This window comes from Tachyglossus aculeatus, chromosome 8 (genome assembly GCF_015852505.1).
Source record: "Tachyglossus aculeatus isolate mTacAcu1 chromosome 8, mTacAcu1.pri, whole genome shotgun sequence".
In the NCBI taxonomy this organism is placed as follows: domain Eukaryota; kingdom Metazoa; phylum Chordata; class Mammalia; order Monotremata; family Tachyglossidae; genus Tachyglossus; species Tachyglossus aculeatus.
The window spans coordinates 36,195,642-36,222,857 of NC_052073.1; the positions used below are offsets into that span (position 1 = coordinate 36,195,642).

A 27,216-nucleotide genomic window follows, 5' to 3' on the forward strand; every position below is an offset into this window, starting at 1 on the left:
TACTGAGCGCTTGGCAGTGAGGCGCAGGCCTCCCCCCGACTCCTCGGGGGACCCCCCGCCCCCCGGGAACCCACCGAGCACTGTGGGAAATGATGGTTGGCGGGAGAGCAGGGACTCCGGGCTCCGTGTAAATAAATGTATAGGTCGGATTCCGCGCTGTTCACTCCGGGGGAAATGGGCAAACGTCAACGGCCTCGACGCCACCGATCGGTTATTAATCGATATATTGATTGATTCACTCCATGGTGCTCCTTGGGCGCTTACCGTGTGCGGAGGACTGTACTAAGCGCCCGGGAGAATCTGCCACAACCGCAGACGCGTCCCCTGCCCACGACGAGCGCGCTTAATCGCTCCATCTTCTTTATTGGGTTCAGAACGGTGCCTGGCACATCGGAAGCGCTTAACAAATACCATAATTATCATGCGGAGCACTGTACTAAGCGCTCGGGAGAATCCGCCACAACCGCAGACGCGTTCCCTGCCCACGACGAGAGCGCTTAATCGCTCCATCTTCTTCATTGGGTTCAGAACGGTGCCCGGCACATCGGAAGCGCTTAACAAATACCCTAATTATTCTGCGGAGCACTGTACTGAGCGCTCGGGAGAATCCGCCACAACCGCAGACACATTCCCTGCCCACGACGAGCGCGCTTAATCGCTCCATCTTCTTTATTGGGTTCAGAACGGTGCCTGGCACATCGGAAGCGCTTAACAAATACCATAATTATCATGCGGAGCTCTGTACTGAGTGCTCGGGAGAATCCGCCACAACCGCAGACGCGTTCCCTGCCCACGACGAGAGCGCTTAATCGCTCCATCTTCTTTATTGGGTTCAGAACGGTGCCTGGCACATCGGAAGCGCTTAACAAATACCCTAATTATTCTGCGGAGCACTGTACTGAGCGCTCGGGAGAATCCGCCACAACCGCAGACGCATTCCCTGCCCACGACGAGCGCGCTTAATCGCTCCATCTTCTTTATTGGGTTCAGAACGGTGCCTGGCACATCGGAAGCGCTTAACAAATACCATAATTATCATGCGGAGCTCTGTACTGAGTGCTCGGGAGAATCCGCCACAACCGCAGACGCGTTCCCTGCCCACGACAAGAGCGCTTAATCGCTCCATCTTCTTTATTGGGTTCAGAACGGTGCCTGGCACATCGGAATCGCTTAACAAATACCCTAATTATTCTGCGGAGCACTGTACTGAGCGCTTGATGGGAGGACCTGGAATCGATAAGATTGATCCCGGCCCTGCCGCTTGTCAGCTGTGTGACTTTGGGCAGGTCGCTTAAGTTCTCTGCGCCTCGGTTCCCTCATCTGTAAAATGGGGATGAAGACTGCGAGCCCCACGGGGGACAACCTTGATTACCTTGTATCCCCCCCCACCCCGGCGCTTAGAACAGCGCTTGGCACATAGTAAGCGCTTAACAAATCCCAACGTTATTATTATTAGGACGCTTGGTCTCAAGCCTACAGTTGATCCATGAGTAGTATAAGCGCTTAACAAATACCAACGTTATTATTATTAGGACCCTTGCTCGATCCATGAGTAGTATAAGCGCTTAATAAATACCAACATAATTATTATTATTAGGACCCTTGCTCTTAAGGGGTCTCAAGCCTACAATCGATCCGTGAGTAGTATAAGCGCTTAATAAATACCAACATTATTATTATTATTATTAGGACCCTTGCTCTCAAGGGGTCTCAAGCCTACAGTCGATCCGTGAGTAGTATAAGCGCTTAGCAAATACCAACATTATTATTATTAGTAGGACCCTTGCTCTCAAGGGGTCTCAAGCCTACAGTCGATCCATGAGTAGTATAAGCGCTTAACAAATCCCAACATTATTATTATTTTTAGGACCCTTGCTCTCAAGGGGTCTCAAGCTTACAGTCGATCCATGAGTAGTATAAGCGCTTAACAAATACCAACATTATTATTATTAGGACCCTTGCTCTCAAGGGGTCTGAAGCCTACAATCGATCCATGAGTAGTATAAGCGCTTAACAAATAGCAACATTATTATTATTATTAGGACCCTTGCTCTCAAGGGGTCTCAAGCTTACAGTCGATCCATGAGTAGTATAAGCGCTTAACAAATACCAACATTATTATTATTAGGACCCTTGCTCTCAAGGGGTCTCAAACCTACAGTCGATCCGTGAGTAGTATAAGCGCTTAACAAATACCAACATTATTATTATTATTAGGACCCTTGCTCTCAAGGGGTCTCAAGCCTACAATCGCTCCATGAGTAGTATAAGCGCTTAGCAAATACCAACATTATTATTATTATTATTAGGACCCTTGCTCTTAAGGGGTCTCAAGCCTACAGTCGCTCCATGAGTAGTATAAGCGCTTAACAAATACCTACATTATTATTATTATTAGGACCCTTGCTCTCAAGGGGTCTCAAGCCTACAGTCGATCTGTGAGTAGTATAAGCGCTTAACAAATCCCAACATTATTATTATTAGGACCCTTGCTCTCAAGGGGTCTCAAGCCTACAATTGATCCATGAGTAGTATAAGCGCTTAGCAAATACCAACATTATTATTATTATTAGGACCCTTGCTCTTAAGGGGTCTCAAGCCTTCAGTCGATCTGTGAGTAGTATAAGCGCTTAACAAATCCCAACATTATTATTATTAGGACCCTTGCTCTCAAGGGGTCTCAAGCCTACAATCGCTCCATGAGTAGTATAAGCGCTTAACAAATACCAACATTATTATTATTAGGACCCTTGCTCTCAAGGGGTCTCAAGCCTACAGTCGATCCGTGAGTAGTATAAGCGCTTAACAAATACCAACATTATTATTATTATTATTATTAGGACCCTTGCTCTCAAGGGGTCTCAAGCTTACAGTCGATCCGTGAGTAGTATAAGCGCTTAACAAATACCAACATTATTATTATTATTAGGACCCTTGCTCTCAAGGGGTCTCAAGCCTACAATCGCTCCATGAGTAGTATAAGCGCTTAACAAATACCAACATTATTATTATTATTAGGACCCTTGCTCTCAAGGGGTCTCAAGCTTACAGTCGATCCGTGAGTAGTATAAGCGCTTAACAAATCCCAACATTATTATCATTAGGACCCTTGCTCTCAAGGGGTCTCTAGCTTACAGTCGAGCCATGAGTAGTACTTATTGAGCGCTTACTGTGTGCGGAGAGTAGTACTTATTGAGCGCTTACTGTGTGCGGAGAGTAGTACTTATTGAGCGCTTACTGTGTGCGGAGCACTGGGCCGAGACGTCTGTGAACTCAACTCTTGCCCTCGAAGAGCTTTTACGGTCAATCGATCCGTAGTATATTTATTGGATTAAATCTGTGAGCCCCATGAGGGACAACCTGACCACCTTGTAATCTCCCCAGCGCTTAGAACAGTGCTTTGCACATAGTAAGCGCTTAATAAATGCCATCATTATTATTATTATTATTGAGCACTTAGGGAGGGCGTGGAGCACCGTCCTGAGCGCTTGGAGGGGTCCACGGTGACAGGGTTGGTAGACGCCATCCCTGCCCTCGAGGGAGACGGGCAGCAATCATTTTCAGCTAGACGGTCGTACTTATCGAGCGCCCGCCGGGTGCAGAGCACTGTACTAAGCGCTTGGGAGAGGACAATAAGGAGACACTCCCTGCCCGCGATGAGCAGAAGTCAGAGCACAGCCTTTATTTTGGGGGCGGGAGGGGGGTCCCCCCATGATTCAGGGGTGGGGGCCGCCCTCGGGGTCAGCGGTGGGCGGCCTGAGCCTCTGGGCGCGGAGGACCAGCTCTCGGGCAAACACTGGCTCCACCTGCAATCAATCAATCGTGTTTATTGAGCGCTTACTGTGCGCAGAGCACTGGACTAAGCGCTTGGAAAGTCCAAGTTGGCAACACACAGACGGTCCCTACCCGACAGCGGGCCCACGGTCTAAAAGACCTGCAATGGGGGGGAGAGGGACCCCTGGTTCCCTCCTGGGGGCTCCTTGCCCCCTTTCCAACCAGCCAGGCAAGAAAGGGAGGGAAAACCAGGCGCCCATCTCTAATCCGGTCCCCCCAAAAAGGAGGGGGGGAAGGTGGGTGGGTGGGGCCTGGGGGGGCTTTGGGGAGGGTGAGGACCCCCCCTCTCAAAGTGGGGACCCTTTTTGGGGGGTGAGAGCGGGGAGGAGGTGAGCGAGGCCTAGGTGATCCCCTGCTTCCGACCCCAGATTCCTCCACCCTCCGAGAGAGATGGGCCCGAGGAGGGGAGATGGGACACAGAGGGAGAGACATGGGAGAGATGAGGCGGAGGAGACATGGGATGGAGGGGGAGAGATGGGAGGGATGGAACAGAGGAGGAGAGACATGGGAGAGATGTAGTGGAGGAGAAGAGACATGGGAGAGACAGGACTGAGGGGGAGAGATGGGATGGAGAAGGAGAGGTGAGGCGGAGGAGAAGAGGCATGGAAGAGACGACAGGAGGAGACATGGGACGGAGGAGGAGAGAGATGGAAGAGATGGAACAGAGGAGGAGAGACATGGGAGAGATGTGGCGGAGGAGAAGAGGCATGAGAGAGGACTGGGGGAGAGATGGGATGGAGAAGGAGAGATGAGGTGGAGGAGAGGTGGGAGAGATGAGGTGGAGGAGAAGAGGCCTGGGAGAGACGACAGAGGAGGAGACATGGAATGGAGGAAAGAGATGGAACAGAGGAGGAGAGACATGGGAGAGGGGTTAGGGAGAAGATGCATGGGAGAGACAGGACTGAGGGGGAGAGATGGGGTGGAGGAGAAGAGACGTGGGAGAGGTGAGGCGGAGGAGAAGAGGCATGGGAGAGACGACAGAGGAGACTTGGAATGGAGGAGAGAGGTGGAAGAGATGGAACAGGAGAGATATGGGAGAGACGTGGTGGAGAAGAAGAGGCATGGGAGAGACAGGACTGAGGAGGAGAGATGGGATGGAGAAGGAGAGATGAGGCGGAGGAGGAGAGATGTGGGAGAGATGAGGCGGAGGAGGAGAGACGTGGGAGAGATGAGGTGGAGGAGAAGAGGCATGAGAGAGACGACAGAGGAGGAGACACAGAATGGAGGAGAGAGATGGAACAGGGGAGGAGAGACATGGGAGAGGTGGCAGAGAAGAGGCATGGGAGAGACAGGACTGAGGGGGAGAGATGGGATGGAGAAGGAGAGATGAGGCAGAGGAGAAGAGACAGGAGGAGAGATGTGGGAGAGATGAGGTGGAGGAGAAGAGGCATGGGAGAGACAACAGTGGAAGAGAGATGGAACAGAGGAGGAGAGACATGGGAGAATAATAATAATGACATTTATTAAGCGGGGGGTGGCCGCTTTGCACATAGTAAGAGCTTAATAAATGCCATCGTTATTATTAGAGAAGCAGCATGGCTCAGTGGAAAGAGCCCGGGCTTTGGAGTCTGGGGTCATGGGTTCGAATCCCAGCCCTGCCAATCGTCAGCTGGGTGACTTTGGCCAAGTCACTTCACTTCTCCGGGCCTCAGTTCCCTCATCTGTCAAATGGGGACTAGGACTGTGAGCCCCCCGGGGGACAACCTGATCTCCTTGTAACCTCCACAGTGCTTCGCACATAGTGAGCGCTTAATAAATGCCATCGTTATTAGTAGGGGGCAGAGGGGAGAGATGAGGGGGAGAGATGGGAGGCCAGAGCAGGGCAGAGGGGGTGTCCACCCCATCCCCATTCTCCCCCAATCCAACCCCGGGTGGTGGGGGGCGACTCACGTGGGCCATAATGAGCTTGTTGGGGTCCTGTCCGGGGGGCGTGGGGAACTCCTCTCCGAAGCACAGGCGGATCCGGTAGCGGGGGGTCGGCTCCCCCCTCCTCAGGAAGCCCCTCAGCTCTGAAATCCACACGCAAGGTCGGGGGGACCCGGGAGACCCCCGCCGGGACCCTCAATAATCATAATAATAATAAATTGTGGCCTCTGTGAAGCGCTTACTACGTGCCCGGCACTGTTCTAAGCGCTGGGGGAGATAAAAAGATCACCAGATTGGGCCCAGTTCCCGTCCCCCGCGGGGCTCACAGACTCCATCCCCATTTGACAGAGGAGGAAACTGAGGCCCAGGGAAGGGAAGGGACCGGCCCAAGGTCACCCAGCAGACAAGGGGCAGAGCTGGGAGGAGAACCCGGGAACTTAGGAATCCCAGGCCTGGGCTCTACCCACTGCTTAGTACAGTGCCTGGCACATAGTAAGCGCTTAACACCATAAATCCCAGCCCCACAGCACTTACAGAGAAGCAGCGTGGCTCGGTGCAAATCAATCATTCAATCAATCATATTTATTGAGCGCTTACTATGTGCAGAGCACTGGACTAAGCGCTTGGGAAGTACAAATTGGCAACATCTAGAGACGGTCCCTACCCGACAGTGGGCTCACAGTCTAAAAGGGGGAGACAGAGAACAAAACCAAACATACTAACAAAATAAAATAAATAGAATAGATATGTACAAGTAAAATAGAGTAATAAATATGTACATACATATATACAAGTGCTGTGGGGAAGGGAAGGAGAGTGCAAAGAGCGCGGGCTTGGGAGGCAGAGGTCATGGGTTCAAATCCCACCTCCCCCACATGTCTGCTGTGTGACCTTGGGCAAGTCACTTCTCTGGGCCTCAGTTCCCTCATCTGTAAAATGGGGATGATGCCTGTAAGCCCCACGTGGGACAACTTGATCACCTTGTATCCCCCCCCAGCGCTTAGAACAGTGCTTTGCACATAGTAAGCGCTTAACAAATACCAGCATTATTATTATTATTATTATATTTCCTGATCTGTAATTTTATTTATTTTTACACCCGTCTCCCCTCTAGACTGTCGGCTCTTTGTGGCAGGGGATGTGTTTGTTCTATTGGACTCTCCCCAGCGCTTAGTACAGTGCTCCGCACAGAGCAAGAACTCAATAAATACCACCGACCGACTGATATAAAAAAAAGGAAGCAAAACCGGCCGTCAGCGATCACTTCCCTCTAATAATAATAATAATAATGATAGCATTTATTAAGCACTGTTCTAAGCGCTGGGGAGGTTACAAGGTGATCAGGTTGTCCCACGGGGGGCTCACAGTCTTCATCCCCATTTTCCAGATGAGGTCACTGAGGCCCAGAGAAGTGAAGTGACCTGCCCAAAGTCACCCAGCTGACAGCTGGCGGGGCCGGGATTTGAACCCACAACCTCTGACTCCAAAGCCCGGGCTCTTTCTCAACTGTCAGCTCTTTCCACTGAGCCACGCTCTAGACTATCAGCTTGTTCATTCATTCATTCAGTCGTATTTATTGAGCGCTTACTGTGTGCAGAGCACTGGACGAAGCGCTTGTGGGCAGGGAATGTGTCTGTTTTATTGTTGTATTGTCCTCTCCCAAGCGCTTAGTCCAGTGTTCTGCACATAGCGCTCAATAAATACCACTGACTGATGGACTGACGGAAAAGAAAGGAAGAAAAACTGATGACCTCCCGCTCCCCCCCGACTGACCTCTCACCTCCCACCCCTGGATGACCTCCAACCTCCCGCCCCTCCTGATGACCTCCGACCTCCCGCCTGTCCCGAATGACGTCGGCCTCCAGCCCCGACTGACCTCTGACCTCCCGCCCCAGCCAGATTCATTCATTCAATCGTATTTATTGAGCGCTTACTGTGTGCAGAGCACTGGACTAAGCGCTTGGGAAGTCCAAGTTGGCAACACATAGAGACGGTCCCTACCCAACAGCGGGCTCACAGGCTAGAAGGGGGAGACGGAGAACAAAACCAAACATATTAACGAAATAAAATGAATAGAATAAATATGTACAAGTAAAATAGAGTAATAAATACGTACAAACATATATACAGGTAATTGATTCAGTCAATAAATACGACAATGAATGAATGAATTGAGCGCTTACCGTGTGCAGAGCACTGGACTAAGCGCTTGGGAAGTCCAAGTCATCATCATCATCATCATCATCAATCGTATTTATTGAGCACTTACTGTGTGCAGAGCACTGGACTAAGCGCTTGGGAAGTCCAAGTCATCATCATCATCATCATCAATCGTATTTATTGAGCGCTTACTGTGTGCAGAGCACTGGACTAAGCGCTTGGGAAGTCCAAGTCATCATCATCATCATCATCAATCGCATTTATTGAGCGCTTACTGTGTGCAGAGCACTGGACTAAGCGCTTGGGAAGTCCAAGTCATCATCATCATCACCATCAATCGTATTTATTGAGTGCTTACTGTGTGCAGAGCACTGGACTAAGCGCTTGGGAAGTCCAAGTCATCATCATCATCATCATCAATCGTATTTATTGAGCGCTTACTGTGTGCAGAGCACTGGACTAAGCACTTGGGAAGTCCAAGTCATCATCATCATCACCATCAATCATATTTATTGAGCGCTTACTGTGTGCAGAGCACTGGACTAAGCGCTTGGGAAGTCCAAGTCATCATCATCATCATCATCAATCGTATTTATTGAGCACTTACTGTGTGCAGAGCACTGGACGAAGCGCTTGGGAAGTCCAAGTCATCATCATCATCATCATCATCAATCGTATTTATTGAGCACTTACTGTGTGCAGAGCACTGGACTAAGTGCTTGGGAAGTCCAAGTCATCATCATCATCATCATCAATCGTATTTATTGAGCGCTTACTGTGTGCAGAGCACTGGACTAAGCGCTTGGGAAGTCCAAGTCATCATCATCATCATCATCAATCGTATTTATTGAGCGCTTACTGTGCGCAGAGCACTGGACTAAGCGCTTGGGAAGTCCAAGTCATCATCATCATCATCATCAATCGTATTTATTGAGCGCTTACTGTGTGCAGAGCACTGGACTAAGCACTTGGGAAGTCCAAGTCATCATCATCATCATCATCAATCGTATTTATTGAGCGCTTACTGTGTGCAGAGCACTGGACGAAGCGCTTGGGAAGTCCAAGTCATCATCATCATCATCATCATCAATCGTATTTATTGAGCGCTTACTGTGTGCAGAGCACTGGACTAAGCGCTTGGGAAGTCCAAGTCATCATCATCATCATCAACCGTATTTATTGAGCGCTTACTGTGTGCAGAGCACTGGACTAAGCGCTTGGGAAGTCGGCAACCGATAGAGACGGTCCCTACCCAACAACGTTACGCACGTACTGTGTGCCGGGCACCGTACTGAGCGCTGCGGTGTCCAGTGCTTGGTACATACTAGGCCCTTAACATCCGACCTCCCGCTCCGCCCGACTGACCTCTCACCTCCCAGCCCCGGATGACCTCCGACCTCCCGCCCCTCCCGATGACCTCCGACCTCCCGCCTGTCCCGAACGGCGTCGGCCTCCGGCCCCGGCTGACCTCTGCCCTCCCGCCCCAGCCGGACGACGTCCGACCTCCCGCCCCGGACCGTCCCCTTCCCCCCCGCCTCCGGCCCCGGCCGCCGACCTCCGACCTCCCGCCCGGCCTCCCACGACCTCTGACCTCCCCCCAGGACGGGCCACTCGCCTTCCAGAAAGCCGTGGGTGTCGAGCAGCTTGTAGGTCCTGTCGCGCTCGAGCTTGTTGGGGCGCCGGCGGTCCGGGGCGAGCGGGCCCTCGCAGTAGACGCGCCCCTGGCACTGGCGCTTGGCGAAGACGCCCTCGGGGGCCACCCAGAGCAGGACGCCCCCCTCCAAGCGGGGCAGGAGCCTCCCCAGGAGGGCCGCCAGCGGCCGGGGCGGCGGGGGGAACGCCACCTGGTCCAGCCGGGCCGGGCCGAAGAGCCGGCGGTCGGCGGGGGGCTCGGGCCGGGAGGCCAGCCGGCAGCCCTCGGCCGTCCGCGTCGTCCACTCCCGCGCCAGCACGTTGCGGTAGAAGAGGCGAACGTGAAGCCAGCAGTCTGAGGGGACGGGGCCGGGGGAAGAACCCTCCTAAGAATCATCATCATCATCATCATCAATCGTATTTACGTGCAGAGCACTGTACTGAGCGCTTGGGAAGTCCAAGTTGGCAACATAGACGGTCCCTACCCAACAGCGGGCTCACAGTCTAAAAGGGGGAGACAGAGAACCAAACCCAACAGACTAACCAAATAAATAGAATAGATATGGACAAGTAAAATCAATAAATAGAGTGATAAATACGTACAAACGTCTATCCATATACACAGGTGCTGTGGGGAAGGGAAGGAGGTAAGATGGGGGGATGGAGAGGGGGACTGTGAGCCCACTGTTGGGTAGGGACTGTCTCTATATGTTGCCAATTTGTACTTCCCAAGCGCTTAGTGCAGTGCTCTGCACATAGCACTCAATAAATACGATTGATGATGATGATGATGATGACGAGGGGGAGAGGAAGGAAGGGGCTCAGCCTGGGAAGGCCGCCTGGAGGAGGGGAGAATCGTGCTTACCACCTCCACTCGGCGCTTACCACGGGCCGGGGCAGATTCAGCGCTTAGAACAGTGCCAGCGCTTGGAACGGTGCTTTGCACATAGTAAGCGCTTAATAAATGCCATTATCATTATTATTATTATTACCCAGGTCGCTCGGGTCGGACACGGGCCCCGTCCCACGCGGGCTCCGGGCCCGTGTGACGGAGGAGGGAACCGAGGCCCGGAGAATGGCGATAATGGCATTTGTCGAGCGCTCAGCGTGCGGCGGGCGCTGCGCTGAGCGCCAGGGTGGAGACGAGCAAATCGGGTCGGACCCAGTCCCCGTCCCAGGTGGGGCTCGCGGTCTCTGTCCCCATTTGGCAGAAGAGGGAACCAACTTGGACTTCCCAAGCGCTTAGTCCAGTGCTCTGCACACAGTAAGCGCTCAATAAATACGACTGATGATGATGTACATATTTATTACTCTATTTTACTTGTACATATCTATCCTATTTATTTTATTTTGTTAGTATGTTTGGTTTTATCCTCTGTCTCCCCCTTTTAGACTGTGAGCCCGCTGTTGGGTAGGGACTGTCTCTCCATGTTGCCAATTTGTACTTCCCAAGCGCTTAGTCCAGTGCTGTGCACATAGTAAGCGCTCAATAAATACGATTGATTGATTGATTGATGATGATGACGACTTGTCCAGGGTCACCCAGCAGACGAGTGGTGGAGCCGGCATTAGAACCCAGGACCAACCGACTCCCACCCAGGGCCAGGCTCTGTCCGCTCGGCTGTGCTGCTTCGAACACAGCGCTAAGCCCTGTGCTAAACACTAGGGTTGAGCAGGGGTGGGGAGACACAAGCTAATCAGAGCGGCGACCCTCACTGCCAAGGGATGCAGTGAGGCCTAGTGGAAAGAAGTTGGGCCTGGGAGGCTTGGCACATAGTAAGCGCTGAGCAGATACCACAATTATTATTATTATTATTATTATTATTATTGTTGTTGTTGTTATTATTATTATTAATATCGTTGAGGGAGCCAGCCTCAGGAGGGGGGCCGGCTCCAGCCGTGTGCAGTGGCTCAGGAAGATCGGCGTGGGAAGCCCTTCCCTGAAGCGCTCAGCACATAGCCGGAGCGTTTCGCCGTTGGCACCGGTGAGGCCAGAAGGGTGGAGTGTCGCATCGCTAGAAGGGGTGAGGCTGGTTTTATAGCGGGGCGTCGGTTGGATTCGGCCCCAGGACCCAGCGGGGCGGGACGCTGGACTCTGATCGGAAACCGAGAGGCATCGCGGGTCGAGCCCGGGCCTGGGAATCAGAGCCGCGTGGCTCCGTGGAAGGAAGCCCAGGCTTTGGAGTCGGAGGTCATGGGTTCAAATCCCGGCTCCGCCACTTGTCAGCTGGGTGACTTTGGGCAAGTCACTTAATAATAATAATAATAATAATGACGATGGCATTTATTAAGCGCTTACTATGTGCACAGTCTTTTAGACTGTGAGCCCGCTGTTGGGTAGGGACTGTCTCTAGATGTTGCCAATTTGTACTTCCCAAGCGCTTAGTACAGTGCTCTGCACATAGTAAGCGCTCAATAAATACGATCGATGATGGTGTTCTAAGCGCTGGGGAGGATACAAGGTGATCAGGTTGTCCCACGGGGGGCTCACAGTCTTTGTCCCCGTTTTCCAGATGAGGTCACTGAGGCCCAGAGAAGTGAAGTGACTTGCCCAAAGTCACACAGCTGACAAGTGGGGGAGCCGGGATTTGAACCCATGACCTCTGGGCCACTGAGCCACGCTGCTTCTCTTAACTTCTCTAGGCCTCAGTGACCTCATCTGTAAAATGGGGATGAAGACTGTGAGCCCCCCGAGGGACAGCCTGGTCGCCTTGTAACCTCCCCAGCGCTTAGAACAGTGCTTTGCACATAGTAAGTGCTTAATAAATGCCATTATTATTATTATAATTATATCCCGGCTCCGCCGCTTGTCTGCCGGGTGACCTTGGGCCGGTCACTTCCCATCTCTAGGCCCCGGTTCCCTCCTCTGTAAAACAGGGATTAAGAGGGTGAGCCCCGTGAGTGGACTGTGTGCGGCCCGATTAGCTTGGATTAGTTTCAAATACTATTAAAAAAATGGCTTCCGAGGTAGAGAACAAAAAGCCGTTGGTCGGAGAGGGTGGGGTTGGGAAGGGGAGGTAGGGGAAAAACACAGCTCTGAATAATAATAATAATAATAATAATAATAATAATAATAATAATAATAATGATAAAAAGAAAAAGAATAGCAATAGCTGTGGTATTAAGCTGCTACTATGTGCCAAGCACCGTTCTAAGCGCTGGGGTAGATCCAAGCTCATCAGGTTGGATACAGTCCCTGTCCCACGTGGGCTTCACGGTATAAATCGGAGGAGAATAGGGATTGAATTCCCATTTTATGGAGGGGGAAATTGGGTTGGTCTAGCAGAAAGAGGCCAGGCCTGGGAATCAGAGGACCCGGGTTCTCATTCAGGCTCCGCCGCTTGTCTGCTGGGTGACCTTGGGCCAGTCACTTCACTCCTCCGGGCCTCAGTTCCCACCTCTGAAAGATAGGGATGGAGACTGTGTCCAACTTGATTTGCTTGTCTCCACTCCAGGGCTTAGTTCAGTGCCTGGCGCCTATCACAAATACCATATTAAAAGCAAACAACGAAAACCCCCTGAGGGATTTCTTACCAGAATTACCGATATCTTCACTGGGGCTGAGAAGAGAAGTTTCTGGGCTCCTGTGCGGCAGGGGGCTGGGGACTGCACTCCAGCCGTTGAAGACATCTTTTAGCTGATACCCTGACAGAGACAGACCAAGAGCGAGACCCATAGGGAGAGAGAAATAGAGGGGAAGGTGGAGAGAAATAGGAGGAGGGAGAGAAGTAGAAAGAGAAATAGAGAAAGGGAGAGAAATCGGAAGAGGGAGAGAAATAGGGAGTTAAAGAGAGAAATGGAGAGAGGGAGAGAAATAGGGAGTTAGAGAGAGGGAGAGAAATGGAGAGAAGGAGGGAGAAGTAGAGGGAGAGATAAATAATGAGAGAGGGAGAGATAAGGACAGAGGAAGAGAGAGGCCAGAAGAGAAAGAAGGAGAGGTAGATATAAAAAGAGAGGGACGGAGGGAGGGGGAGAATATAGGAGAAAGAAGGAGGAGGGAGAGAGGATAATAATGATGGTATTTGTTGAAAGAAGATTAATAGAAAAAGGGAGGAAGAAGGAGGGAGGGAGCAGAGGAAAAAGAGGAAGAGATAAAGACCCACAGAAAGGGGGAAAGGCAGTGAAATAAAGAAGGAGAGATAAGGGAAAAGAGGAAGACAGAGGAGAGGGAGAGAAAAGGAGAGGTAAGAGAAAAGAGGAAGACAGAGGAGAGGGAGAGAAAAGGAGAGAAAGAGGAAAAGATAAAGACCCACACGAAGAGGAAATAGTGAAACAGAGAGAGAGAGAGGGGAAAAGAGGAAGACAGAGGAGAGGGAGAGGTAGAAGGAAACAAAGAGAGAAATAGGGAGAGAAAAAAGAGGGTGAGAGAAAGAAAGGGAGAGAGGAAAAAAGAGAGGAAAAAAGAAAGGGAGGGAAATAGAGGGAGAGAGGAAAAAAGAAAGAAAAGAGAGGAGAGAGAACCGGAGATAAAGACAGAGAAAGAGAACCAGAGATACAGAAAGATAAAGAGAAAACCAGATAAAGACGCAGAGAAAGAAAGAACCAGAGATACAGTCACAAAGAGAGAACCAGAGAGAATCAGAGATAGAGACACAGAAATAAAGAGAACCAGAGAGAGAGTCAGAGATAAAGACACAGAGAAAGAAAGAGAACCAGAGTTAGAAAAAGACACAGAGAAAGAAAAAGAGAAAGTGAGAACCAGAGATAAAGTCACAGAGAAAAGAGAAAGAATAAGAGAAAGAGAGAGAACCAGAGTTAAAGAAAAAGTGAGCAGAGAGAATGTCACAGAGAAAGAAGGAGAGTGAACCAGAGATAAAGACACGAGAAAAAGAGGATCAGAGATAAAGACAGGAAAAGAAAGAAAAAGAAAAAGTGAGAACCAGAGATTAAAGTCACAGAGAGAGAAAGAATAGAACCAGAGATAGGAAGTAAAAGAGTGAGAATCAGACATAAAGACACAGAGAAAGAAAAAGAGAGAGAACCAGATAGAGAAAGAAAGAAAAAGAGAAAGTGAGAACCAGAAATAGTCACAGAGAAAGAAAGAAAAAGGGAGAGAACCAGAGATAAAGACACAAAGAGAGAAAGAAAGAGAACCAGAGATAGAAAAAGAGAGAGAAAGAGGGGAGAAGGAGAGAAAGAGAAGGCAGCTGGTGACAACTTTTTTCTGAGTGCCCTGACCCCGGGGAGCCCCTCTCCCTCTCCCCTTCTCCCCTTCTCCCCTCACAGCCCCACACTCCCTCGATTGTCCCCTGGGCTTGGGTCCCCCATGGGGCAGGAGGCGAAGGTCTTCCCCACTGGACGGTCAGCTCATCATCATCATCATCATCATCATCATCAATCGTATTTATTGAGTGCTTCCTGTGTGCAGAGCACTGTACTAAGCCCTTGGGAAGTCCAAGTTGGCAACATCTAGAGACGGTCCCTACCCACCAGTGGGCTCACAGTCTAAAAGCTCCTCCAGGGCAGGGATGGCGTCTACTCACTCTACCGGACTCTCCCAAGCGCTCAGCACAGCGCTGTGCGCACGGGAGAGGCCGCCGAGTCCTCGAGGGCAGGGGTCTCGGGTCCCTCTCCCCCATGGGGCTCCCGGTCTTCATCCCCATTTATTTATTTGTTTATTTATTTATTTTACTTGTACATTTCTATCCTACTTATTTTATTTTGTTGGTATGTTTGGTTCTGTTCTCTGTCTCCCCCTTTGAGACTGTGAGCCCGCTGTTGGGTAGGGACTGTCTCTGTGTGATGCCAATTTGTACTTCCCAAGCGCTTAGTACAGTGCTCCGCACATAGTAAGCGCTCAATAAATACGATTGATTGATTGATTGATTGATTGATTGACGGAGAGGTGAGGTCACACACCCAGCAGATGAGGAGGTGAACCGGGAGTCCTTTGGACGCCCAGGCCCGGGCCCTACCTATTAGACCACACTGCTCCTTCCGATTGCTGGGTGGGTGGGGGGTCTTTCTTACCGTGGTCAGCGGCCGGGCTGGGGGCGAAGGCGTCCGGCCGGACAGAGGCGCGTTGAGAGACCCCCGCACTTTTCCCGTCCTCTTTCACCTGGAGAGAGGGGAAGAGGCCGGAAGCTCGTGGTGGGCACGGAATCCATCCATCCATCAATCAATCAATCAATCAATCGTATTTATTGAGCGCTTACTGTGTGCAGAGCACTGGACTAAGCACTTGGCAACATCTAAAGACAGTCCCTACCCAACAGCGGGCTCACAGTCTAAAAGGGGGAGACGGAGAACAGAACCGAACATACTAACAAAATAAAATAAATAGAAGAGGTATGGACAAGTAAAAAAATAGAGTAATAAATATGTACAAACATCTGTACAATCTATCTGTCTACTCTGTATTGGACCCTCCCAAGCACTCAGTACAGTGCTCTGCACTCAGGAAGCGCGCAGTAAGTAGGACTGAATGATGGCCTCTCCCAAGCGCTCGATACAGCGCTCAATAAATAGGATTGAATGGTGTCCTCTCCCGAGCGCTCAGTTCAGTGCTCTGAACAAATTAAGTGCTCAATAAGTAGGATTGAACGATGTTCTCCCAAAAGCGCAAAGGGCAGTGCTCTGCACACATTAAGCGCTCAATAAGTAGGGTTGAATGATGTCCTCTCCCAAGTGCTCAGTACAGTGGTCTGCATACATAAAGCGCTCAATAAGTAGGGTTGAATGATGTCCTCTCCCAAGCGCTCAGTACGGTGCTCTGCACACATTAAGCGCTCAATAAGTAGGAATGAATGATGTCCTCTCCCAAGCGCTCAGTTCAGTGCTCTGCACACATTAAGCACTCAATAAGTGGGATTGAACGATGTTCTTCCCCCAAGCGCTCAGTACAGTGCTCTGCACACATTAAGCGCTCAATAAGTAGGATTGAATGGTGTTCTTCACCCAAGCACTCAGTACAGTGTTCTGCACACATTAAGCGCTCAATAATTAGGATTGAACGATGTTCTTCCCCCAAGCGCTCAGTACAGTGCTCTGCACACATGAAGTGCTCAATAAGTAGGATTGAATGATGTCCTCTCCCAAGCGCTCAGTACAGTGCTCTGCACACATGAAGCGCTCAATAATTAGGATTGAACGATGTTCTTCCCCCAAGCACTCAGTACAGGGCTCTGCACACATTAAGCGCTCAATAAGTAGGATTGAATGATGTCCTCTCCCAAGCGCTCAGTACAGTGCTCTGCACACATTAAGCGCTCAATAATTAGGATTGAACGATGTTCTTCCCCCAAGCACTCAGTACAGGGCTCTGCACACATTAAGCGCTCAATAAGTAGGATTGAATGATGTCCTCTCCCAAGCGCTCAGTACAGTGTTCTGCACACATGAAGCGCTCAATAATTAGGATTGAACGATGTTCTTCCCCCAAGCGCTCAGTAGAGTGCACACATTAAGCGCTCAGTAAGTAGGATTGAATGATATCATCGTCATCATCATCAATCGTCTTTATTGAGCGCTTACTGTGTGCAGAGCACTGGACTAAGCGCTTGGGAAGTACAAATTGGCAACATCTCGAGACGGTCCCTACCCAACGGTGGGCTCACAGTCTAAAAGGGGGAGACAAAACCAAACATACTAACAAAATAAAATAGAATAGATATGTACAAGTAAAATAAATAGAGTAATAAATATGTACAAACATATATATGTATACATGTATACATGTCCTCTCCCAAGCGCCCAGTACAGTGTCCTGCACACATTAAGCGCTCAATAAGTAGGATTGAATGATGCCCTCTCCCAAGCACTTAAGCCAGTGCTCGGCACACAGGTAGCGCTCAATAAATCGTATTGAACCTCTCCCAAGTGCTCAGTCCAGCCCTCTGCCCTCAGCAGACTTGTCGGCTGCTTGAGGGCAGGAACGGTGACTAGTAGCTCTACTGGACCCTCCCAAGCGCTCAGCACAGTGCTCTGCACACAGTAAGGCGCTCAATAAATTCCAAGGGTGATGGTGACGGGGGGGGGGGAGTGGGGAGGGGGCTCCTACCTCAGTGGTTTGCGGATGGAGGGTCTTGGGGTGGCCGCCCCTCGTCGGCTCTGGGGAGAGAGAGAAAGAGAAAGAAGCCTCAACCCCCCGTCAGCCGGTCGCTCTCCGGGCCTCAGTTTCCTCCCTGTCCCCCCCCCCCCTCCGACTGCGGGTGGGACCGTGTACATCCCATCCGATGATCAATCAAATCGTATTTATTGAGCGCTTTCTGTGTGCAGAGCACTGGACTAAGCGCTTGATCCCGTTGATAATAATAATAATGGCACTTATGAAGCGCTTACTATGTGCCAAGCACCGTTCTAAGCGCTGGGGAGGTTACAAGGTGATCAGGTTGTCCCTCAGGGGGCTCACGGTCTTCATCCCCATTTTCCAGATGAGGTCACTGAGGCCCAGAGAAGTGAAGTGACTTGGCCAAAGCCACCCAGCTGACAATTGGCGGAGCCGGGATTCGAACCCATGACCTCTGACTCCCAAGCCCGGGCTCTTTCCACTGAGCCACGCTGCTTCTCTAAACGCTGACGATTGGCGGAGGCGGGATTCGAACCCACGACCTCTGACTCCAAAGCCCGGGCTCTTTCCACTGAGCCACGCTGCTTCTCTAAGCGCTGACAATTGGCGGAGGCGGGATTCGAACCCACGACCTCTGACTCCCAAGCCCGGGCTCTTTCCACTGAGCCACGCTGCTTCTCTAAGCGCTGACAATTGGCGGAGCAGGAATTCGAACCCACGACCTCTGACTCCCAAGCCCGGGCTCTTTCCACCGAGCCGCGCTGCTTCTCTAAGAGCTGACAATTGGCGGAGCCGGGATTCGAACCCACGACCTCTGACTCCCAAGCCCGGGCTCTTTCCACTGAGCCACGCTGCTTCTCTAAGCGCTGACAATTGGCGGAGGCAGGATTCGAACCCATGACCTCTGACTCCCAAGCCCGGGCTCTTTCCACTGAGCCACGCTGCTTCTCTAAGCGCTGACAATTGGCGGAGCCGGAATTCGAACCCATGACCTCTGACTCCCAAGCCCGGGCTCTTTCCACTGAGCCGCGCTGCTTCTCTAAGCGCTGACAATTGGCGGAGGCGGGATTCGAACCCACGACCTCTGACTCCCAAGCCCGGGCTCTTTCCACTGAGCCACGCTGCTTCTCTAAACGCTGACGATTGGCGGAGGCGGGATTCGAACCCACGACCTCTGACTCCCAAGCCCGGGCTCTTTCCACTGAGCCACGCTGCTTCTCTAAGCGCTGACAATTGGCGGAGGCGGGATTCGAACCCATGACCTCTGACTCCGAAACCCGGGCTCTTTCCACCGAGCCACGCTGCTTCTCTAAGCGCTGACAATTGGCGGAGGCGGGATTCGAACCCATGACCTCTGACTCCGAAACCCGGGCTCTTTCCACCGAGCCGCGCTGCTTCTCTAAGCGCTGACAATTGGCGGAGGCGGGATTCGAACCCATGACCTCTGACTCCCAAGCCCGGGCTCTTTCCACTGAGCCACGCTGCTTCTCTAAGCGCTGACAATTGGCGGAGCCGGGATTCGAACCCATGCCCTCTGACTCCAAAGCCCGGGCTCTTTCCACCGAGCCACGCTGCTTCTCTAAGCGCTGATAATTGGCAGAGCCGGGATTCGAACCCATGACCTCTGACTCCCAAGCCCGGGCTCTTTCCACTGAGCCCTGCTGCTTCTCTAAGCGCTGACAATTGGCGGAGGCGGGATTCGAACCCATGACCTCTGACTCCAAAACCCGGGCTCTTTCCACCGAGCCACGCTGCTTCTCTAAGCGCTGACAATTGGCGGAGCCGGGATTTGAACCCATGACCTCTGACTCCAAAGCCCGGGCTCTTTCCACTGAGCCCCACTGCTTCTCTAAGCGCTTACTACGTGCCGGGCACTGTACTGAGCGCTTGTATGGATACAAGCAAATCGGGTTGGACACAGGCCCTGACCCGCGGAGGGCTTACGGCCGCCAATCCCCATTTTACAGAGAGGTGACGGAGGTCCAAAGAATAATAATAATTATAATAGTAATGATGATAACATTTGTGAAGCGCTTACAAGGTGCCAGGCACTGTACTGAGCGCTGGGATGGATCCCTTTTAGACTGTGAGCCCACTGCTGGGTAGGGACTATCTCTATATGTTGCCAATTTGTACTTCCCAAGCGCTTAGTACAGTGCTCTGCACATAGTAAGCGCTCAATAAATGCGATTGATGATGATGATGATGGATACAAGCAAATCGGTTGGACACGGTCCCTTTCCTACATGGGGCTCACCATCTTCTAGACTGTGAGCCCGCTGTTGGGTAGGGACCGTCTCTATATGTTGCCAACTTGGACTTCCCAAGCGCTTAGTACAGTGCTCTGCACACAGTAAGCGCTCAATAAATACGATTGAATAAACGAATCTCCATCCCCATTTTACTAAGGACGGAACGGAGGCCCAGAGAAGTGACTTATCCAAGGTCATACAGCCTTGGGGAAGCAGCGTGGCCCGGTGGAAAGAGCCCGGGCTTGGGAGTGAGAGGTCATGGGTTCGAATTCCATGTCCGCCACATGTCTGCTGTGTGACCTTGGGCAAGCCACCTAACTTCTCTGGGCCTCAGTGCCCTCGTCTGTCGAATGGGGATGAAGACCGTGAGCCCCACGGGGGACAACCTGATCACCTTGTATCCCCCCCCAGCGCTTAGAACAGTGCTTTGCACATAGTAAGCGCTTAACAAATGCTATCAGCGTGGCTCAGCGGAAAGAGCCCGGGCTTTGGAGTCAGGGGTCGTGGGTTCATTCATTCAGTCAGTCATATTTATTGAGCGCTTAGTGTGTGCAGAGCACTGTACTAAGCGCTTGGGAAGTCCAAGTTGGCAACATCATCATCATCAATCGTATTTATTGAGCACTTACTGTGTGCAGAGCACTGTACTAAGCGCTTGGGAAGTCCAAGTTGGCAACATCATCATCATCATCATCAGTCGTATTTATTGAGCGCTTACTGTGTGCAGAGCACTGTACTAAGCGCTTGGGAAGTCCAGGTCGGCAACATCTAGAGACGGTCCCTACCCGACAACGGACTCACAGTCTAGAAGGGGGAGAGTTCAAATCCCGGCTCTGCTGTGTGACTTTGGGCGAGTCACTCAACTTCTCTGGGCCTCAGTTCCCTCATCTGTAAACTGGGGATGAAGACTGGGAGCCCCACGTGGGACAACCTGGTCATCCTGTATCCCCCCAGCGCTTAGAACAGTGTTTTGCATATAGTAAGCGCTTAACAAATAGCATTATTATTAAACTCCAGACAAATGGCGGAGCCGGGATAAGAGACGGTGGGAGAAGCGGAAGGGAAAATCCAAGGGCTTTTTTTTGAGGCGGGGGGCGAGAGGTAGGACTGGCCCTTCTCCAGAGAGAAGCAAGGTGGGGTGCAGAGGTGGGGGTGGGCTGGCTGGAGGGGCGAGAGGTTTGGGGGGCATTCATACCCGCAGTGTGGGGGGCGGCGGAGACGATCTGATAGACCTTGTAGGGGTCGGGGATGTCCAGCTGGCTCCTCTCCGGGACCTCCTGGAAATCCGCACTCTTGTTGAGGGCGCAGCGGAGACGCGTCTTCCAGGTGGACGGATCCGCTTTATCCGCCCCTTCCCGGTATTTGCCCTTGTAGATGGCCCAGGCCTAAGGGGGCACGGGGGGCACGGGGGGCGGTCAGGGGAAGGTTCGCTTGGGAAACCACCTTGTGACCTCCCCGGCGCTTAGAACGGTGCTTTGCACATAGTAAGCGCTTAATAAATGCCATTATTATCATTATTATTATTAAGACCCACCAGGCCTCACCTGGGCCTCGGTCCCCTCCCCGGGCTTGCTGGAAGGGGCGGGCGGGGGGCGCTCGGGCAATGGGGAGGGGGAGGATGGACGGGGAGGACGGAGAGGAGGAGAAAGAGATGGAGGAGGAGGGAGAGGAAGAAGAGGAGGACGAAGAGGTGGAAGAGGAGGAGGGAGAGGAGGTGGAGGAGGAGGGAGAGGAAGAGGAGGAAGAAGGGGAGGAGGAGGAGAAAGAGGAGAAGAGGAGGAGGGAGAGGAAGAGGAGGACGAAGAGGAGGAGGGAGAGGAAGAGGAGGTGAAAGAGGAGGACGAAGAGGAGGAGGGAGAGGAAGAGGAGGTGAAGGAGGAGGACGAAGAGGAGGAGGGAGAGGAAGAGGAGGTGAAGGAGGAGGACGAAGAGGAGGAGGGAGAGGAAGAGGTGAAAGAGGACGACGAAGAGGAGGTGAAAGAGGAGGACGAAGAGGAGGAGGGAGAGGAAGAGGAGGTGAAAGAGTAGGACGGAGAGGAGGAGGGAGAGGAAGAGGAGGTGAAAGAGGAGGAGGGAGAGGAAGAGGAGGTGAAAGAGGAGGACGGAGAGGAGGAGGGAGAGGAAGAGGAGGTGAAAGAGGAGGACGGAGAGGAGGAGGGAGAGGAAGAGGAGGTGAAAGAGGAGGACGGAGAGGAGGAGGGAGAGGAAGAGGAGGTGAAAGAGGAGGATGAAGGGGACGAGGGAGAGGAAGAGGAGGTGAAAGAGGAGGACGAAGAGGAGGAGGGAGAGGAAGAGGTGAAAGAGGAGGACGAAGAGGAGGAGGGAGAGGAAGAGGAGGATGAAGAGGTGGAAGAGGAGGAGGAAGAGGTGGTGGAAGAGGAGGAGGGAGAGGAAGAGGAGATGGAAGAGGAGGAGGGAGAGGAAGAGGAGGTGAAAGAGGAGGACGAAGAGGAGGAGGGAGAGGAAGAGGAGGATGAAGAGGTGGAAGAGGAGGAGGAAGAGGTGGTGGAAGAGGAGGAGGGAGAGGAAGAGGAGATGGAAGAGGGGGAGGGAGGGGAAGGGGAGGAGGAGAAAGAGGAGGAGAAGGAAGAGGAGGAGGGAGAGGAGGAGGAAGAAGACCTGGGTTCTCAACCCGTCTCTGCCCCTTGTCTGCTGGGTGATTTTGAGCAAGTCACTCCCCTTCTCTGAGCCTCAGTTCTCGGAGATGGGAAAATGGGGATGAAGATCGGTAGCCCCACGGGGGACAGGGACTGGGTCCGACCTAATCACATGGATCTCCCCCAGCGCTTAGTACAGTGCCCGTCGCATAGGAAGCGCTTAACAAAGGCCATTAAGTAAAAAGGGTGAAGGAATCGGGGAGAGAACGGATAGAGGGGGAGGAGAACGGAGAAGGGAGAGAATAATAGTAATAATAATAATAATAATAATAATGGTATTTGTTAAGTGCGTCCCAGGTACGAGGCCCTGTACTAAGCGCTGGGGTGGATGGGGTTGGACCCAATCCCCGTCCCACGTGGGGCTCACAGTCCCCATCCCCATTTCTCAGAGGAGGGAACCGAGGCCCGGAGGAGGGAAGTGACCGGCCCAAGGTCACCCGGCAGACAAGGGGCGGAGGTGGGATTAGAGCAGTGCTTTGCACATAGTAAGCGCTCAATAAATGCCATCATTATTATTATTATATTAGAACCCCTGACTTTTTGACTATCAGGCCGGTGAGAACAACATGGCGGGGAGGAGGCAGACGATAAGAGGGGGAAGAGGATCCCCCTTGGCACATTGCAAGCGCTCAGTCCAGTGCTCTGCACACAGTAAGCGCTCAATAAATAGGACTGATATTGAATGAAATCCCCCGCTCCCTCAGCCCCCCAGGACCCTAATTTATTGATTTCTCTTCCCCGTCCGTCTCCCACTCTGGGTTGTCAGCTCCTTGCGGGCAGGGAATCCATCTAATATATCGCTCTCCCGGACTCTTCCCAATGCTTAGTCCAGTGCTCCACACAGGGGAAGCGCTCGATCGATACGATTCATTCATTCAGTCGTATTTATTGAGCGCTTACTGTGTGCCCAGCACTGGACTAAGCGCTTGGGAAGTCCAAGCTGGCAACCTACAGAGACGGTCCCTGCCCGACAGTGGGCTCACAGTCTAGAAGGGGGGAGACAGACAACAAAACAGAACATATTAACAAAATAAAATCAATAGAAATATGTGCAAATAGAGTAATAAATCCGTGCAAACATATATACATCTATACAGGTGCTGTGGGGAAGGGAATCAATAAATACGATTGATGATTGATGATGATGATGATGATGGAGGTAAGATGGGGGGATGGAGAGGAAGGAGGGGGCTAAGTGTGGGAGGGCCTCCTGGAGGAGGTGAGCTCTCAGTAATCATCATCATCAATCGTATTTATTGAGCGCTTACTGTGTGCCGAGCACTGGACTAAGCGCTTGGGAAGTACAAATTGGCAACATATAGAGACAGCCCCTACCCAACAGTGGGCTCACAGTCTAAAAGTAATGATAATAATAATAATAATGGCATTTATTAAGCGCTTACTATGTGCAAAGCACTTTTCTAAGCGCTGGGGGGCTACAAGGTTGTCCCACAGGGGGCTCCCAGTCAACCCCCATTTTACAGATGAGGGAACTGAGGCCCAGAGAAGTGAAATGACTTGTCCAGTAGGCCTTGAAGGGATGGATGGATGGATGGATGGATCGACTGAGGGATTGGACGGGAAGCAGGAAAGAGCAGAGGGGGCGGAGGAGGGAGAGGGAAGAGTTGGGGGGGAGGTGGGGGGCGCGACCCCTCAATCAATCAATCAATCAATCGTATTTATTGAGCGCTTACTGTGTGCAGAGCACTGGACTAAGCGCTTGGGAAGTACAAGCTGGCAACACATAGAGACATCATCATCATCATCAATCGTATTTATTGAGCGCTTACTGTGTGCAGAGCACTGGACTAAGCGCTTGGGAAGTCCAAGCTGGCAACATCTAGAGACAGTCATCATCATCAATCGTATTTATTGAGCGCTTACTGTGTGCAGAGCACTGGACTAAGCGCTTGGGAAGTACAAGCTGGCAACACATAGAGACATCATCATCATCATCAATCATATTTATTGAGCGCTTACTGTGTGCAGAGCACTGGACTAAGCGCTTGGGAAGTCCAAGCTGGCAACATCTAGAGACAGTCATCATCATCAATCGTATTTATTGAGCGCTTACTGTGTGCAGAGCACTGGACTAAGCGCTTGGGAAGTCCAAGCTGGCAACATATAGAGACAGTCATCATCATCATCAATCGTATTTATTGAGCGCTTACTGTGTGCAGAGCACTGGACTAAGCGCTTGGGAAGTCCAAGCTGGCAACACATAGAGACATCATCATCATCATCAGTCGTATTTATTGAGCGCTTACTGTGGGCAGAGCACTGGACTAAGCGCTTGGGAAGTCCAAGCTGGCAACACATAGAGACATCATCATCATCATCAGTCGTATTCATTGAGCGCTTACTGTGTGCAGAGCACTGGACTAAGCGCTTGGGAATATAGAGACAGTCATCATCATCATCAATCGTATTCATTGAGCGCTTACGGTGTGCAGAGCACTGGACTAAGCGCTTGGGAAGTCCAAGTTGGCAACATCTAGAGACGGGCCCTACCCAACAGTGGGCTCCCAGTCCTCAGGACCCCCCCCCCAGATACCCTGAAAAGGGCAGCATCCTGCTGGACCCGATAGCCCTGCTTGGCGGCGTGTTTCCAAGGGAGACGGAATAGGGTCTTGTTTCCTTGGCGACCCCCGCCTTCCTCCTCCTCCTCCTCCTCCTCCTCCTCCCAGCGCAGACCCGGGTAGCGGCCGCTGTCGATCTGAGCCACCATCCAGGCCTTGAGGCGCAGGGGCCCCCCGCCCTGCGCCATCAGCACCCCCAAAATGAGCAGGGGGTCGTCGTCTGGGGGTGCAGGAAGGTTTTGGGGGTGCAGAGAGAAGTCTGGGGGTGCGGGGAGGTTTGGGGGTGCACAGGGAAGGCTGGGGGTGCGGGAGGCTTTTGGGGGTGCAGAGAGAGGCGACCGAGCATGGAGGAGAAGGACCGAGGGAAGAAAACCGAAACCCCTTCACCTCTTTCGCTTTCCCTTTCCCCTCCCTCATCGGGGACCCTCCCTCCCTCCCCTCATTCATTCATTCAACCGTATTTATTGAGCGCTTCCTGTGTGCAGAGCACTGGACTAAGCGCTTGGGAAGTCCAAGTTGGCAACATCTAGAGACGGTCCCCACCCGACGGCGGGCTCACAGTCTAAAAGGGGGAGACAGAGAACAAAACCAAACATGTTAACACGGTAAAATAAACAGAATAAATATGGGCAAGTGAAGTAAACATTGGCACATAGTAAGCGCTTAGCAAATACTTACTGTGTGCAGAGCACTGTGCTAAGCGCTTGGGAAGTCCAAGTTGGCAACATAGAGATACGGTCCCTACCCGACAACGGGCTCACAGGCTAGAAGGGGGAGACGGACGACAAAAGCAAACATGTTAACACGGTAAAATAAACAGAATAAATATGGGCAAGTGAAGTAAACATTGGCACATAGTAAGCGCTTAGCAAATACCATCACTATTATTATTACTATTATCATTATTAGATGGGCGGAAAGAGAAACCACAGGAAGACGGAGGAGAGACACACACAGGAAGATGGAGAACAGAGACCAGAAAAAGGAGCCAGTCCAACTTGTACTTCCCAAGCGCCTAGTACAGTGCTCTGCAACCCCTCCTCCTCCCCTCCTAGAGACCCCCGCCCCCCCCCCCCAAAAAAACCAACCCCTCCAAAAAACCCACCCCCAAGGCCGGATTTCCACTGGGCCACACTGCTTCTCAGTGCCCTCATCTGTAAAATGAGGATGAAGACTGTGAGCCCCACGTGGGGCAGCCTGATCACCTTGTATCCTCCCCAGCGCTTAGAACAGTGCTTGGCACATAGTAAGCGCTTAACAAATGCCATTATTATTATTATTATTATTATTATTATTATTATTATTATTATTATTATTATTATTTTTATTCCTCTCCCGGCCTCCTGATTTCTGCAGTGGCCTCCTCCCTGTGACCTCCCCTCCTCTGGCCCCTCTCCTCCTCCTCCTCCTCCTCCTCCTCCTCCTCCAATGCCGCCCCCTCCTCAAAACCCTTCCCTTCCTGGCCGTCTCCCCCCCTCACCCCCATCCCCAGACCCTCAGCTCCTTGTGGGCAGGGAATGGGTCTACTACACTGCTCTACTGGGACTCTCCCCTAAGCGCTTAGTCCAGTGCTCTGCACACAGTCTAGTGATTTCTCTTCCTGGCCGTCTTCCCCTCTAGACTGTCCGCTCCTTGTGGGCAGGGAATGGGTCTGTTTATTGTTAAGCGTTTAGTCCAGTGCTCTGCACTCAGTCTATTGATTTATCATCATCATCATCATCATCAATCGTATTTATTGAGCGCTTACTATGTGCAGAGCACTGTACTAAGCGCTTGGGAAGTACAAATTGGCAACATATAGAAACAGTCCCTACCCAACAGTGGGCTCACAGTCTAAAAGTCTTCCCGTCCGTCTCCCCCTCTGGACTGTCCGCTCCTTGTGGGCAGGGAATGGGTCAATTATAATGTTCTATCATCCCCTCCCAAGCGCTTAGCACAGTGCTCTGCCCAAGGTCTACTGATTTCTCTTCCTGTCCGCTTCCCCCTCTTTTAGACTGTGAGCCCACTGTTGGGTAGGGACTGTCTCTATATGTTGCCAACTTGGACTTCCCAAGTGCTTAGTACAGTGCTCTGCACATAGTAAGCGCTCAATAAATACGATTGATGATTTCTCTTCCCGTCCGCCTCCCCCTGTAGACAGTCAGCTCCTTGTGGACAGGGAATGGGTCTGTTTATTGTTAAGCGTTTAATCCAGTGCTCTGCACACAGTCTATTGATTTCTTTTCCCG

At 51.7% G+C, this 27,216-nt stretch overlaps 1 protein-coding gene across 1 annotated transcript; it reads right to left on the reverse strand.

Annotated features, from left to right (window-relative positions):
- Positions 1 to 3,674: 3,674 nt before the first annotated feature.
- Positions 3,675 to 25,369, reverse strand: LOC119931685 (interferon regulatory factor 4-like). Its single transcript, XM_038750537.1, has 8 exons — positions 24,964 to 25,369; positions 20,948 to 21,137; positions 17,492 to 17,541; positions 15,463 to 15,550; positions 13,027 to 13,137; positions 9,476 to 9,847; positions 5,725 to 5,843; positions 3,675 to 3,806 (listed from the first exon to the last, which is right to left on the reverse strand). Exons 1-8 carry the CDS (start codon positions 25,174 to 25,176, stop codon positions 3,717 to 3,719), a joined length of 1,233 nt encoding a protein of 410 aa, XP_038606465.1. The 5' UTR covers positions 25,177 to 25,369; the 3' UTR covers positions 3,675 to 3,716.
- Between the last annotated feature and the right edge of the window lie 1,847 nt (positions 25,370 to 27,216).

Bases quoted from the DNA above. Each gene is read 5' to 3' on its own strand.
- LOC119931685 (XM_038750537.1), bottom strand. From the start codon at position 25,176: ATGGCGCAGGGCGGGGGGCCCCTGCGCCTCAAGGCCTGGATGGTGGCT. The intron at 17,542-20,947 runs GTATGAATGCCC...CTCTCTCCCCAG, and splicing joins CGCCGCCCCCCACACTGCGG to AGCCGACGAGGGGCGGCCAC. The intron at 3,807-5,724 runs GTGAGTCGCCCC...GATTGATTGCAG, and splicing joins ACAAGCTCATTATGGCCCAC to GTGGAGCCAGTGTTTGCCCG.